Source organism: Melozone crissalis, unplaced genomic scaffold (genome assembly GCF_028551555.1).
Source record: "Melozone crissalis strain CALT ecotype California unplaced genomic scaffold, PUWL_Pcris_2 ptg000007l_1, whole genome shotgun sequence".
NCBI classification, from domain to species: domain Eukaryota; kingdom Metazoa; phylum Chordata; class Aves; order Passeriformes; family Passerellidae; genus Melozone; species Melozone crissalis.
The window spans coordinates 12909466-12925187 of record NW_026535785.1 but is presented as its reverse complement, the minus strand read 5'-3'; the positions used below and the strand labels follow the sequence as shown (position 1 = coordinate 12925187).

General features: G+C 44.4%; 1 protein-coding gene across 6 annotated transcripts in view; it reads right to left on the bottom strand.

Moving 5' to 3' along the window:
• Positions 1-12757: 12757 nt before the first annotated feature.
• The window catches only part of ZNF423 (zinc finger protein 423), a 281707-nt gene continuing 278742 nt past the window's right edge, over positions 12758-15722 (bottom strand). For all 6 annotated transcript variants that reach the window (XM_054269386.1, XM_054269389.1, XM_054269388.1 and 3 more), the window contains one exon: positions 12758-13393. In XM_054269386.1, coding sequence (XP_054125361.1) covers positions 13364-13393 — 30 coding nt within the window. In that variant the 3' untranslated portion in view covers positions 12758-13363. The remainder of the gene's footprint in view (positions 13394-15722) is intronic.

Sequence of the window (15722 nt, the reverse complement as noted above, 5' to 3'; positions counted from 1 at the left end):
CAACCTAATGTTAATAATTTATTTCATGAAGTTGTCCATTTTAGAGCTGAATTAGTGAAATGCAAGTGAACGGAGCCAAAGGCTCGGACTGGGCTGCCATTTTGACATTCTCATCAGGGAAATGATGCTGTAAACACCCATACTTGATTCACATGCATGGTCTCTTGGTTGCCTACAGTAATGCCCATCTGTTCAGATGGCATCATGCCCACTCAAGTTGCTCAAGGGAATACATGCTGGGCAGTGATTGGCTTAGGTAAGTATTTTTCAAACTGGGTCGGTGTCGACCTCCTTTTGGGAAGGCCCAAGAGGAAAAGGAAACAAAAAGAATTTTCATTTTTTATTTTAATGGATTGTTTTCATTTAACATTCAGCAAAAACACTGTCATCTATAAAACATGCAGTAGATGGTTTTGCTAATTCCTTGGTACCTGTGACCCCAGCAAGGAAAGATAAATTTAATTTTATTCTCATTTTTTAAATAAATGAGTTGAACCTGTTATAAAGTCACAGCCCATGTAGCATTAAGACCATCTCATCTGCAGAAACAAAACCTGTCTCAGCAGGCATCGTCACATTCTGACAATTGAACTAATTTCTTCTCTTGAACATTGGTCAACACTCAAAACTGAATTCACAGGTATTATAGCTTGAATTTTTTGGGGAGGTTGGTGAGCAACACTGTGTCCAAAACTACAAGTCAGATCAAAACTATGTTATTGTACAAATATGCAATTCCAAATATACAACAAACAAAAATGCAAAGAGACACAGATAAATGATGTGCAGTATCATGAAAAGATTAGCCTCTTTTGGTTCCCAAATTGGAATATTTTTCAAATATAGCCTTTTACTTCTCCAAAGCTGAAGAAGTAAAGTGAAGCTTTAGTGAAGTGCATTGTACAGTGAAGGCATTGTCTGTCACTTTGCTTTATCAAACAAAAAGGCAGGGGGGAGGGGGACATGTCCTGCTTTCTTCCTGCAAATAAACTGTGGGGATTTTTATTTAAGAGAAAGCTACCATTAATAGAAAAAAAAAAAAAAAACAGGAAAAAAAAAGGAAAAAAAGATGAAAATAATCCAGCTCCTTTTCATTTGGGAGACAAAAGCCTTTCAGTGCTGCGTCCATGCGCTCCTGACTACTGTTTTGACACTGTGTCAAGATGCTCCTGCTCTGCTCCAGGTCTCAGATCACAGTTGGAGTGTCTTGATACAGTGTTGAATCAGTAGTGTCAGCAAGTCTCAGAGCAGAGTCAAAGAGCCTCAATGTAGCCTCTGAGCAGGTAGAGTTAGAGAGACCTTTCCCCTAAACTGAAGTAGGCAGAGGGTGCTTAATTTTTTTTTAATTGTTTGTTTTAACACATTTCAACCCAGCTGCACCAGGCTCATGCTGCTAATTAATAGTCTGTCTTGCAGAAAGGAATCAGAGTTAACTCTCCCTGCACTGGAAAGCTGTTAAAAAGCAGCATGAAATAATATTTTCTTGAAAGAGCAAGTCTAGGCACAGGCACTGAGGCTCTGGGCTTCCTGGGAGCAGCTGGCACCATGGAGCATAGCCCTGCCGTGCCCTGATCCACCATCCTCTGCTCCTGGAGACCCAGATGGAAACATGATGTCCTCTGCCTCTACCTGCAGGCCAAGCTCCTCCAACATCCATGGCAGCCTTCTCAGCAGCATCAACAGGGACACAGTTTTTCCAACCGTTTTGTAAAAAAAACAAGCATTAAAATAAAAATGTTTTTAACATTGAACACGCAAAGGATTTCTGGGATTCCTCCTAGGAAAGGCAGCAGAAGTGCACAGACCCCATGATTGCAAACACTGCTGCCTGGATTACCCTACCTGGGGGGACTAAACCCCAGGCAAGACAGCAATCCCTAAAGCATTGACTGCCAAGGACTCTACCAGGCTTGGGATGAGATGGGTGCCAGTCCCTAAGAAGGTACTGGAGAAGGAATGAAAAAAGACCAGGGTTTAAAAAGAAAATAACTAGACTTAAAAGCCTGGATTAGAAAATCTAAATGGGTCAAGAGGCACATTCCTGTAGCTTTACATCTGAATATGTAATCCAGTCAATTTGGTATGCTAACACCAGGGGGGAACACAGATCAATGTATATAATTTAGGTCAAATGACCACTGCAGAGTGAGATGCAGGCATTCTTCTCACAATTGAGCCAAATTTATCCCTGATATAAATGCAGTGATTTCACTGAACTTTTAGCAGGGATATATTTGCTCATTTATACGGCCAATAACTTCTCAGTAACTTGTTGCTTTTGTGTACCACTCCCACACGCAAAGATGTCTCCAATTTCTCATTAGTTTCTTTTCCCTTATGATAATTGCACTGTTCCTTACATAAAACATTATTAAACAGAGGTAAAAATATTTATACAACAAACCAATAAATCCTCAAGTCTAATATTCATAGCTAACAAAAAAAAAAATCTAAGTCATGTGTTTTGTATTCCAGTTTTGATAATTGTGTAACAAAAAGACAGTAGTCTTCCAGTCAGTAGAAAGTACAGCAAAGAAGAGGTGGGAACAGGTTCTTACCTCCCCACAAGAAGGTGAACATAGCCAGTGTTTGTATGTGCCTTGAGATCCTTGGAGGAAGGTATTATTTAAGGTGCAAAGCATTTCTATGGGAAACAAACAAAGCTCACCGAGTGCTGCTGTGACTTTTGTGCAGGCACTTTCACAGCGAGTGGCAGCCGGGGCTCCTTGTCCTGCGGCCGGGCTGGCCCTGCGGGGCTGTCATAGCCTCCCACTGCCGAGGAGCTCCTGATCCCTCCTGACCATTCCCTCTCATCCCCCGCAACGGGCACGGCTGCCCCAGCGCCCTCCCAGCTCTCTCTGGAGGTAAAAGCGAAATTAAAGATTGTATCATCCAGGCACAAATTAAAATCTTTACTGGGAGAAACCTGGTAGAAAGTCTCAGAAGAGAATGAATTATGTATTTGAACACTTAAGATTTCCTTGCCTTTATTACAGCATGGGGTCTGAACTCTGCTTTCTTCCCTGCACTTTATTACATGGTTAGAAGTCCCGCAGTAGGAAACTTGCAGTTTGAATTTTGAAGCACCTATAGTGTCATACTTTTTATTTTAATATTTGTCACCAACAGTGCCGACAGATAAAAAGTGCTGGCTCCCCACAGCATGACACGCGGGATTTTCAATAGAGCTACACAATTGCTTTTGCTAAGTGCTTGCGGGGCTCTCGGTGCCAAATCCCGCAAATTGCTGCATTCAGGCCACTTTGCAGCGCCGTGCTAAGGCAGGGGATGCTAAAAGTTAGTTGGGACATATGCCTAAATGGCTGATTTCTTTTTTAAAATCCTAAGCAATTGTCTGAAGGCGTTTCTGCAACACAATTCTATAATTGCAGCACTTTTGAGATGGTCAAAAATTTTGTATCACAATCTATTCTGTGCTTTGCATACCATTTTAGGGAAAAAAAAAAAAAAACAACAAAACCTTCCAGCCCCAAAATTTGCTGACCAAGGAAGTCCCAGAAGCAATGTCACCAAGCATGGTGACATTCTGTTTAGGATTACTACTTCCTCTTCTTCTCCCTTATTGCCTTTAATTCGTTTTTATCTTTAATTTATGAGTATATTGTTGTTCATATCCCAGCCCCAGGTCAGTATTATGGTGTAAATTATTTCATGTGCACAGCAATGCTAAATGTATAACAGTTACACCTGAGGTATCAGGGGAGAATTTTGTATCTCCTGTTTTATTCACAGGTCAATTAAAAAGCTGATTAAACCCAAAAAGTCTATGATGATAATTGTTGGAAATAGACTGGGATGATAATTGGTTTAATGACTGCTAAAGGAGTCATTGGGATGTGTGTCTCTCAAGGAGCCTGAATGGCACTTTAAGAGCTTGATTCATCCTGGGTGTTGGTTGTTGACTTTAATGGTATTACTCAAAAATCTGATTTGGATCAACTTACAAAATATTGCAGACAAGACAAATAATTTTTAAAGGATGTCTCTGCTGAGCTTTGGTGTCTCCCTTGAACTATCCTATTCAATGTCAACTTCTCCAGTACAAATTCTGCCTGTACAGCTTGAAGTAGCTCTATAAGGTGGGAATCCACTGAAGGTTTTATGTTTTTATGCTTTTTTTTCCCCCAGCTTAGCAGGAAACAAATTCTATATAATAACTAGAAAATGTAGGCCGAGACCATCCTCTGCACAGGAAATTTCACTCAGAGGGTTGGACACCCAGTGAGGTCCTATTCACAGACATCTCTTTGTATTTTTCTGCCTGGAACCAAAGAAGGGGATTCATGCCAAAACCCTGCAGGATATGGAAATCTATCGGCTGTTCTGTGCTTCTGCATGTCTTTCAAAGTGGCTTCTGATTTGGGGAGCCCTAAATTAAGATCCATGGGCTTGGGGGGAGGGGGAGTTGGTTTTTTTTTTTTTTTTTAATAAGGACTCTAAACCTCCAATTCAAATAGCAGCCAGAAACACTCAGTACCTTTGAAAACCCCCCGACATTTCATTCCTCATACTGAGGACCCAGAACAGCAAAAATTTAGACCAAAATGATTTCTCTGGGTTAGTCAGTATTAGAGTATAGTGCAGCAGTCAGAAACCCCTTGCTGCTGGTTCTCAGCCTACTTGCACTGCCTAGGCTTGGAAAGGTTATAAGGTTATAAATCTTTCAGTGAAAACAATTCCTGCTTCATGCCATCAACATTTCCTAAAGACATCTGTGTAGGGCATCTCTAGAGGAGGATCCCATTACCAGACCTATGCAGAAGAATAATGAGGAACTTGCATCCGGTTTGAAAGGCATTAATGAGTCTCTCTTGGACACAAAATATTTGTTCAACACCCTTATGGGCAGAGTAGCACAGAGCTGAGCTGGGGAGCTCTGCCTGAATAGCATCAACTGATAGGTCTCAGAAAAGGAACCACACACAGCTCTGCAGAGAAAGTTGGTTTTTCAGGTCCAATTTACAGCTCTGGTGCTTACTTGTGTCTGCAAAGATTGAGTGTGTATATTTCCAGCACCTACTACTTTGTTTGTTCCAGTTGGGTTTCACACACAATGGGGGTATTCTGGGTTCCTTAGTGGTTCTTCTGTAATTTTTGTTTCTATTCTCAATAACATTTGGACAAAAAACAGGCAAACAAACCACAAAGACGTAAAGATATGTTGACTCTTTTTTGCCCTCCCTCTAGACTTCTCTCTCACACACAAAAATATTTCAGGATTTGGGGTCAGCTTATTAAAGTTTTTTGCTTTCCCACAGCTTGGTGCATCATTGATGCAGTCAGGTTACCTAAATTATCCAGATTACCAAGGACTCTGATCCTAGTGTGCCTGACGTGTGTGAACATTTAGCTCCTTGAAGCCAAGGGAAATGCCTGTGCACATATTCACAGTGCAGCACAAAAGAAGATGCACTTTTCTGGCAGTTTCCAGAAAGGAGAGAAGGTTGGTGTACAATTTGATGAAATGAAACAAGAACTGGAAATACTCTGTGAAATGAGAAATGGAGGGCAGGGATGACTCCAGACTTAATTGGTATTTTATGCTCTATTATTTTATGCTCTATTAGTGCTAAACCCCTCAGTAATAGAAGGGGCATTGGCATTCCTGTTTGCAAGGACAAAACAAATCTTACCTGCCTTCTCAAGCCACACCAAACACAGCAGATTCTCCCATGGCAGACTTACTCCAGCCACTGTGTGAGCATTGGGAAACTCACAACCTGGTGGGCGGTGCAGGTGCCACTGCTGAGGGAGGGGAACATGGAAAAAGCAAAAAGAGACACCTGGAATTTGAAAAAAAATAACCCAGGTAGCAAGGGATCAGATGAGAAGTATACACAACAGAGAGTCATCCCCAAAACTCTGGGTTTGCCTAGCAACAGAACAGGCGGTACAGCAGCCATGGACAGAAATCATGGACATGGCTCCACTCAGCAGAGAGCTTTCCTGGCCCTGTGCTTGCACCCACACACGCCATCAGCTTCAGCACTGAAACCAAAGTGGAAGATGGGATTTTAATTAAAGACCATTGTTCTTGGCATCATCACAGACACAACCAAGCCAGTTAGAGAGAGAGAGGCGAAGCTATTTAAACTCATGCACTGCATCCACTGGCTCTGACACAAGTCAGATGTTGCCCTCCTTCTCCTTTTAGACTATCCATTTCTCTTTCCACTCTCTGTATATGAGACCTTATTCTGACTTCAATCACGGTTTCATCTTCCAGGTTTCAGTGTTTAAGCATTTGAGGCAATACACTGTAATATAACATATAATGGCATTGCATATCTATTGGGAATTATGCTACAGCTGACCAACTCTTAAGCTAGAAGCCCACTATGAAGACAAATGTTTCTGAGTCTTACTTTGGGTGAAACTCTGTCTTGCTAATTAGCAACCCAAACTGTTTCTTCTACCTAGGCTAATGGAAGCTCTTGACCATTTAGCACCATTACAAAAGCATCAGCTGAACTCATTTGCACACTTCCTTAATCTTCTCTTCATCACAGGCTTACACTGACATACCTTGAATAAACCAGAAAACGCACAGAAGAAGCACAGCATCTGTATTTATAGCTTTCATGCACAGAAGCCAATTTCTTGAGGAACAGTGCCTATAAATTGCAACTGGAAGAAGATGCACTTATTTATTGCATTGCTTCCAACCAGGGAAAAAAAAATTCTCTCTCCCTTTCCTTTAAATTAAAGGCTTGGTGAGGAAGAGCCCAGCGCCTCAGGGACACAGCTTCTGCGCATGCAGCTTGGAGGGCTCGTTTTGCTTGCTCATTTGTTACCAGAGAAGGGGCCAGGTATCTGTTCCAGTCATGTAAAACTGAAGACACAGATTAAAAAAAAAAAAATCAAACGAAGATTTTAGTTGATCCAAAAATATTTTAGGACTAAAGGTTTTTTCAAGAGGGGATGCTTCATCTAGCAGGATTTCTCACACAGAGTGCTACCATGCACTCACTAACTCTCTCGTCTCTTCCTTTTGAGGATACTATCAGTGCTGTACAGGGCTTTAAACACCAACACGTACTTGGGAACATCAGGAGAGGCAAAATCCAGAAAAGCTGGTCTGTACATGCTCCCACAGCTCAGTAATACCCAGCACTGCCTCTCCACCCTGCCAGAGCAGCTTGACTGCACTGTGCCATACAGACAAAGCACTTAAGAGCCAAGTGTAGGTAAAACGGTGAAAACGCTGTCACAGCATCACCTTACCCGGGGACATTGATGTCCCTAAAGCACTCAGGAGCAGGGTTGAAGCGTGATGTTTCTCACGAGGCGGCTGTGACACCCACAGATGTCACAGGGGAGAAAAACCCCACAGAGCCGAGCACTGCCCGAGCCCCCGCAGCTCGCGTCCAGCACGGAGCTCACCCGCTCCAGAAAACAGAACCAAAGTTCCGATTTACAGAACCCAGGGAGCCGCCCCGAAGGGCCTCAGCGGCGCCCCCGCCGTGAGGGGAGGCCGAGGCGCGGCCCAGCGCGGGGACAATGGGGCCGTGAGGGAGCGGCCCTGCCGCGGGGACAATGGGGCCGTGAGGGAGCGGCCCTGCCGCGGGGACACAGATGGCCGCGGACGGCACAAGGACACAAAGGCAGGGGACAGCCGCGGGCAAGGGCAGGGCCGGCCAAGCGGGGCCCGACGAGGGGCAGCTCCGCACAAGGCCGGCCCCGGCCTCCTCCTCCTGGCCCCCCCCAGGGAACGCTTCCCTTTTTCTACAGCAAAGGGCAATCTCTGATGGCCGAACTGAGCTGGCTCTCGGGGCAGCGCACACGGCGCTCCTCTGGAGCTGCCTGAAAGGTGATCAGTCAATGTCTTGTCTCGCTCTCAGGGTGCTCCGTGTTTCTCATTTGGACACCTCCTGTCTCCCTCTGTCGCCTAATCTGCCAAGATGCTGCTTGGTGCTTCTTTTGTCAGGAAAGTAACAATAATTCACAAATACACAGATCAAAAGGCATATTCTTCCACTTGCAGGAGAGGGACCTCACAGTTGTTGGGACAGCAGCAATGTAATAAAAACAGACAAAACTAAGAACAAAGCATTTCACAAGGGGCAAAAATGAGAAAAAAAGGAAAAAGACAAAGCAATGAAGAGCACACCATGCTCCTATCGGCTCCAAAGCCCCGTGGCTGCGGCAGCTCCCACCATCTGGGTTTCTGTGGCCGTACATGCATTGGGCCCTCATGCTCAAAGCCAGGACAGCACTCGCAGGGGCCGTTCTTGCCTGGCTGATCCCTGACAGCATTCCACAGGGACACAGCACTTCTGCCCAACTTAGAGTGTGCTTCTGGAGGAGAGGGGATTGCAGAAACCACCCTGCTTTAGGGTGTGAGCCAAAACACAGAAACCATTTATGAAGACCATGGGAAAAATTTTTACTGTTCACACCAGAGTTATTTGCACGTTAAAAGCCTGATAAACACACCAAACCCCAGTCTACTCTTAGACATTGGTCAGATAGAGTAACTTGTACACTTTGGAAGGACAATGTGCAGATTTACAGGGCGGAATTTTCCTTAATGCCACTGGGAAGGCAGTCAGGTTGTGGAGGGACACACCCCTTGGCTCCCTGACTTTTCCCTGCTCAGCAGGGTGATCTTGCCCAATTCACTCAAAGATGTTCAGCACAAAGTGATCAGTCACCCACTCTCTCAAATGGTCCTCAAACATCTTTTGTCTGCCTTTCTTCTGGAAGGCAATTGGCTAAACATTGCTTTTTCCAAGATTTTGAGGCACCAGACTGGAGGTGGTGATCCTTACTGAAGGTGATGGATCAGAAAAGAACATACACAAGCATCAAGTAGAACACAAATGTGTAAAGCTTACTTCTTGACTAAGTATCTCCATGTGTTTTGGATGTGTTGGTTTGGATGTGTTGGAAACTAAACGCAAAGATCATTCAGTGCATGAGGGCTGGCAGAGTAGACTGCTACAAATACAAGTCCTTTGTTAATCTAGTGTTTATATGAATTTATATTTCAGTATTTTTCTAAACATGAAGATATTAAACTGCATGACATTTCAGATTTAGAATTATTCATTATCTCCAACACTGCACTGGTCCTAATACCACTGGGATCATAAAGTGACATTTTGCCTAAAGTCCATCCTCAGCCAGAATTTCAGCAATTCTGGTTTGCACTGTAAGTGATCCACATTGCCCACACCTTGAACAGCCTGTGCCAGCCCCTGTCTGCACCACCACACAGGAGCTGCAAGTTACACAGATAGGCAGGGAAACATCCAGGGATTATGGAAAGGCTCTCCAGCCTGTTTTCAACGTGTCATAGCTACTGAAATATAGCTGCCTTTGGAGCCCAACATTTCTGACTGTTTTCCAAATGCCCCTTCAGCAGCACTTCTTGGCCACTAAGAAAAAGGGGGTGAAACCTCAGACATGTACCAGAAGCTGTGATATTATCTTCTTTCCACCTGCAGTTAGGCTCTGTTTTCCCTAGGAGCTTTTAACGGATACAGGAACTATATACTACCCTGGCAAAGCACTCCCTGGTGTGATTGCAACTATGGCAGCAAAGCTGTTTTGTACCAGTGCAGGGCTGCTCTGCTCCTGCTCCCCTGTGGCACCAGCAGCACAGGAAGCACCAGACAAAGGCCCCACGTTGTGCTGCAGAGCTCTGCCCCCCAGAGCCCTGCCTGGCCAGATTCCAGGCTCTCAAAAACAGAGTCAGACACCAATCCTGCACCCTAGCATAGGCTAAGGATCACCTCTGTGAACTGCAGGGGTCCAGTGTGTCACAGATACAGCTCCATGGCAGGAACAGAAAAGTGGGCAGCTCTCCCTCTGCTTCTTTGCAGTAGCTTTCACCCCCACACCCTAAACTGGATTTTTTTGGCCCCTAAGAAAGCAGTTATCAAGGCAGCACCATCCCTTGCCATGTAATGATGACTGTTCACATTGGCCTTGTTATCGCAAAAATAGCACAAAATAACCCAGTAGATTCATGGCAAGCCTTCTGCACATTCCCCCATATTGTCTTAGGAAAGAAGTATATTTAAAAAGTGGCATTAGTCGTTGGTGTTCAAATATTACCCAAACACTATAACAGCAGAAGAGGACCACAGCTATTTTTCCCAGATGTGGGGGCACAGTCCAGCCCCTTTCTCCAGCCTGATTTGGGCTGCTCATGAGTGCGGCTCAGATGCCAAAAGAGATGAAGACAGAGCAGGACCCTAGCCCTCACTGACTCTTACCTGTCACAGCACATTTTGCTGTTGAGACAGCCACAACACACAGAGTATCACCACACAATAGCAGAAGGCTTTGAGCACTCACCTATCCAGAGTAACACCATGCCACCTCAGAAGGCTGCAAGCATCTGCCCTTCTTGTTCTTTAGCCCAGCCTTTTATCCCCTCCTGTTGATGCCCTGCCCCTGTGTGCCCCTCACTGTCCATGCCCTGCCCCTGTGTGCCCCTCACTGTCAATGCCCTGCCCCTGTGTGCCCTCTGCTCCCTTTGGTGGTTGCTCAGTGCCCCTGGGCACTCCATGGCTCATTGCTGTCAGTGCTGCTCACCTGCTGCTCACAGCTGCAGCCCATTGGGGATGAGGCTGGGCCAGCCCTAGTCCCAATCACCACAAACTGGGCACTTACCTTTCAAAGGCCGGGTGGAAAACCAAACTATCCTTTTACTCTGACCCTGCCCATGGCATGGTCAGGGTTTGGGACATGTGAAACATGAGCTTAAGCACTGCTTGGCACAGCTGGGCTGAGCAGATTCCCAGCACCCTGACCCATGCCCACATTCCCACTAACATGGGGAATATATGCAGTTCCAAACAGGATCCCCACGTGGGGAGCTCCCCATCTCAGCACAGTGACTGTGCACCTCCTTTTAACTACTCAGCAGGGAGATGCTCAGACAAAGGCATGAGCTTCAGTACAGCACTACTAAGGCAACTAACTAACTCCCTGAGCTGCATGGAAACATCAGTTCAGCTCTTGCGATTCACAATGCAGTACCTTTTCCTGAAGGTAGAAACCTACGTCTTTTTCATTTCTGAAGGCTTACCCAGAAGTGATCCAGCATAATTTCAAACCAGTGTCAGGCAAAAAGCCTCCTTTTTCAATATCTGCATTGTAAGAACCTGCTACCTTTCTTTGGCATGGAGAAGATGGCACATGAGCTCTTTCCACAGCAGCTGCTGTACATTCCCAGGTTTTCTTGCAAAGGCATGAAAGTCTGTGAGCCTGTGCTGCAGGACACTTTTCCATTTCCCATCTTAAAGCAATAAAATTGAGTTAGGAACATGCTTCTATTATGAACAGGAATAATGAATTGGTGATTTCATTAACTAATTTTTCAGCCCGTAAACATCTGTTCTGTGGTTTAGAGAGAAATAATCGGGTTGAAAGTTAATGCTCCTCTACAGAAATGGATCATTTCAGTGTGATTTTGATGAAGAAACATTGAGCTAAGAATAATCTAGATGCAAACAGAACTGTCCTCTTTCGAATTAAGAAAAGTCATTCCTAGTTTTGCTATATTAGGGTTTGTAAATTTATCACAAGCCACATTTGAGCCTAAACTCTGACTGTCCATTCTAGAAATGTTATTTCAGCAGAATAAAAACCGTCAATCATTTGTCTCAAACAGGACATTCTTTTTTTGTTTTGGGGAAAAATGTAACTTTTCTTAAGTTAGGACTGCTCTGGTGCTTCCTGCTGTAAGGATGACCCTACTTGAGTTGTGCCTGAAGTTGTGCTTTGATTGTAGCCTTCCCATACTGTTCTGAAGGAACTGTGTGTGTGCCACAGCACTGTCAACATCAACAGGGATCTAAATTGTTGAAAACATGGGCTGCAGCATCAACAAGCTATGCCACCCTTGCACTTGTAAAAAAGCTCACTATATAAAGTAATTTAGGCATTGACTATATGTCCATGAAAACATATTTCCTACAAAATATCACTTACATGCCCCAAGCCCAGACATGGCCCAATGACAAGAAGTTGTGCTCTAGTTCAGTGCAGCGATTTTGAAAGGCTCTGACTGTGCATGTTCCCATACCAGTCTTGCAAAGCCTTGTACTTTGTGGGAATGGATAACCACATCATTTCAGCTGTCACAACTGCTGAATATTTATGATGATTATGATTCACTCCAGCTGGAGACACCAGGAGAACTACATCTTTCTAACTTTCCAGAGGTGTCCATGGTCCTTAAAATGACTGTTTCCCTGACCTCCTTACCATAACATAAGTTTAAAAAGAGTAAAAGAAAGCCTAGCAATTGGCTCTGTTGTCACTTACACAGAGCTACAATACCTGGGGGTCTGGGGTGGGTAAAATATGCAGCCTCCTACCATGGTCTGCAAGGCCTGATCCAATATCTGTGCACTTGTACACAATGCAGAAACTTTTTTTTTTTTTGTATTAAAACAAAGAAGCACAGAGATATGGGCAAGGCAGCTATAGGTCTGGTTCTTCTATTCTTGATGAAAATTTTAAAATATTAATGAGTATTATAAGCTAGCAATACCTTTTCATAGTACATGTTCTTACCTCACATCAACCTACCGTGGAGCCAGGGAGGTACATCCAGAAGCAAACACAATACCAGACACAGAACCATGGCTTTTGCTTTCCCTCCTCCTGGGCTGCAGAGTGCTCTGTGCCATCAGGTGAGTGATCCCTGAGATTCAGCCACCCCAGCAGCAGCAGCAATGCAGGGGGCACTGACAGACAGACAAGCTCTGATGCTAAGCTCATGTATTCCCTTTATTGAACTGTACTAGTTATTGCAATCAGATTAAGTCACATTTATAAAGCAGACCATCCAGTTGCACTGAAACCGATTATATTCATTACATAGTTTTAATCACTGTCCGGTGAACTGGCAAATCCAATCAAAGCATTAGTCTTTAATTAAAAAATTAAAAAGAAATATTCAGACAATAGCCAAGCAATCACATCACAATGCACAGTTACCTAAAATTGCAATTAAAAAGCAGTTAACAAAAAAGAAAAAAATCACACCTAATCTTTAACTATCAATATAATACAAGAAGCAACAAAGGGCAACAGCATCAAAGCAGATTTATCTAACACTATAAATTCAGTCAGAAGCAGAAGCTCTAAAGTACACTAGCTGAAGCAGGACAATAAAAAATACTGAGCATGGAATACTTTTAATCTCTTCCATTAATATTCATTTCCAGCTGCTTATAATAGCAGCGCCTCATGGCCAAATCATTAGAGTTTTACATCTGGGTTGCAAATGACACTTTGATTGGATGTAATGTTCAAATGGTCCTCCCCACTGTGCCACCGTCAAGTCTTCTGCAGAGAGGTGTCCTGTAGTGCCAGTGGCTCACTGTGCGTGCTGGCTCAATGTGTGGTTCTGGAAAGACGAAAAAAGGAGACATGCATGAGGGGCAGAATAATAGAAAGCATGCCCATACCCTCCCACTCAGTACCATTTATGCAGAGCTCAACATAAAAGCTTCTCAATTATTACAAAACAAAATGCAATAAAGAAAAAGTACTCATAAGTAACAGCTGCCAATATGACATATTTGCTTTGTTCTGACAGATCTGTTAATGCTGGCATGAACTTAGAAAAAAAAATGCTACAAGCCAAGTACAGTCATGAAGGTTTCTTTTTTTTTTTTTTTTTTGCTTCTTTCAATACATATAAAGAAAATGGTAACTTCATGGGCAAAAAAACTGCCTTTAGGGATTCCCTTCACTGTAACAATTAAAAAAATAAAAATCTGAATCGTGAGGGAACCCTTGCCATATTTTACTCTTTTATTCTCATTCGTACCGGGTGCAAGCACTGGCAGCAAGAGACACCAGATTGTGACACACACTTCTCAGTCCAAGAAATACTTCGGCAATAACAGCTGAACCGCCAGGTCAGGCACCAGGGTAATATTCCCAGCAGATAAAAGGCTGGACATGTAACCCAGAAGTTAAATCTCTTTAAAGAATGTACTTTTCTCTATACATTTCTTTCAGCAGTTTAGAGTCTCTTTTGTTCGCTTTTTTCCTTTTGGTAGATTTTTAATAGCCTCAATGTCATCACAGTATCTCACATCAGAGGATGCTGACCTGTCTTGCCATTTTGTGTAGGAGCCAATAAATCCTGGATCCAACCTCGGAAGCGTATTTTTAGGGCAGTACCGATTCACCCACATTTTGTGTTCTGACAAAACCCCAGTTTTACACATAAGCCTAGCTTTATTTGTATGATTATCCAATTATTTGAGCAACTAGAGAAGTGGTTCATGGTGAGGTTTTCTTGAGCTGAGTCCCCAGCATCCCCAAATATAAAAATTCATTTGTGCTATTTCAAGCCTAAGCAATTTCCCTAGTCTCCATCTGCCTAATAACAGAGCCGGGCAAGTCCGCCAGCTTGAAGAATAAGTTTTTAAACACAAAATGAATTTTGAATCTAATTATTTATTTACAGTGATGAAGCTTTAAAATAAAGTAAGATATTTTAACTTTTCATAAATCATCTGGTCCTTCTACGCTATTCCACAGCTGATCACCTCGTGATCAGGATAAAAGAGCAATCACGCTCTTTTACATGCTTTATCCAGAGATGACATCTCCCTGATGGAGATCGCCCGTGGAAGGAGCTGGTGGGCGGCGGGCGGTGCGGGCCGGCGGCGGTGACCCCGTTTGCGGCAGAGCGGAGCGGCTCGGCCCGCTCGTGGCACTCCCAAGCCGCGACCGCCAGGTGTCACAAGCGCTGCTGAGCTCCGAGCCACGGCCGGAGATCCCGAGCCACGGCCGGAGCTCTGAACCACGGCCGGAGCTCTGAACCACGGCCGGAGCTCCCGAACCGCGGCCAGAACTCCCGAACCGCGGCCGGAGCGCTGAACCACCGCCGGAGCTCCCGAACCGCGGCCGGAGCTCTGAACCACCGCCGGAGCTCCCGAACCGCGGCCGGAGCTCCCGAGTCACGGCCAGAGCTCCCGAGCCACCGCCGCAGCTCCCGGCGTGCCGGGCCGGGCGGCGGGAGCGGGGCAGCAGCACGGATGGAGCCCCTGCGAACGAAATCCCAGCTGGGAAATCATAAAGTCCCTGTTCAGCATAGCATCGGCCCTCTCAGACACCCCTGACACTGAATATGCAGAACCACAAATCAGAAATTCGCAAATTGACGGCTGAAACTGCTTTGCTTTTAGACAATTTAACACCACCAAACACAAAATTCAATAGATTTTTCCTTTGATATACATGGAAATTTTCCTGGCCTTAAGAAGGAGTGACCTTTGCAGTGCTGGGTGTTTATCTCAAGTCTAACAATGACTTTATGGAGGAGGATGGATGGAGCCCTGCACACACAATAGCAGCACTGACAAGAAGCTTGCCCACTAAACCTAGCTGGGGAAGCATGAAAATGTGAAAGAATACACAGGCTCCTCTGTGCTCACACACTCCTCAGCATTTTAACAATGGCCATTCCTTGTGCACTTCATTACAGTTCTATTTTTAGGTCATCCTGAATATCAATAAAAAACCCAAAAGGTTTACCATCTTCAAATTGAAAGAAGGGCTATTCGTGGTAGACAAATCCATACTTAGTTAGGCAGTGTCATTTAAAAGATAATGCACAATCAGCACTGGATGCATGACGCACAGCCTACAGTCAGGGAACATGATTTCAAACTTGTGTGGCTGCTGCATTGATTACACCAGGCAGGTCAATAAAGGAA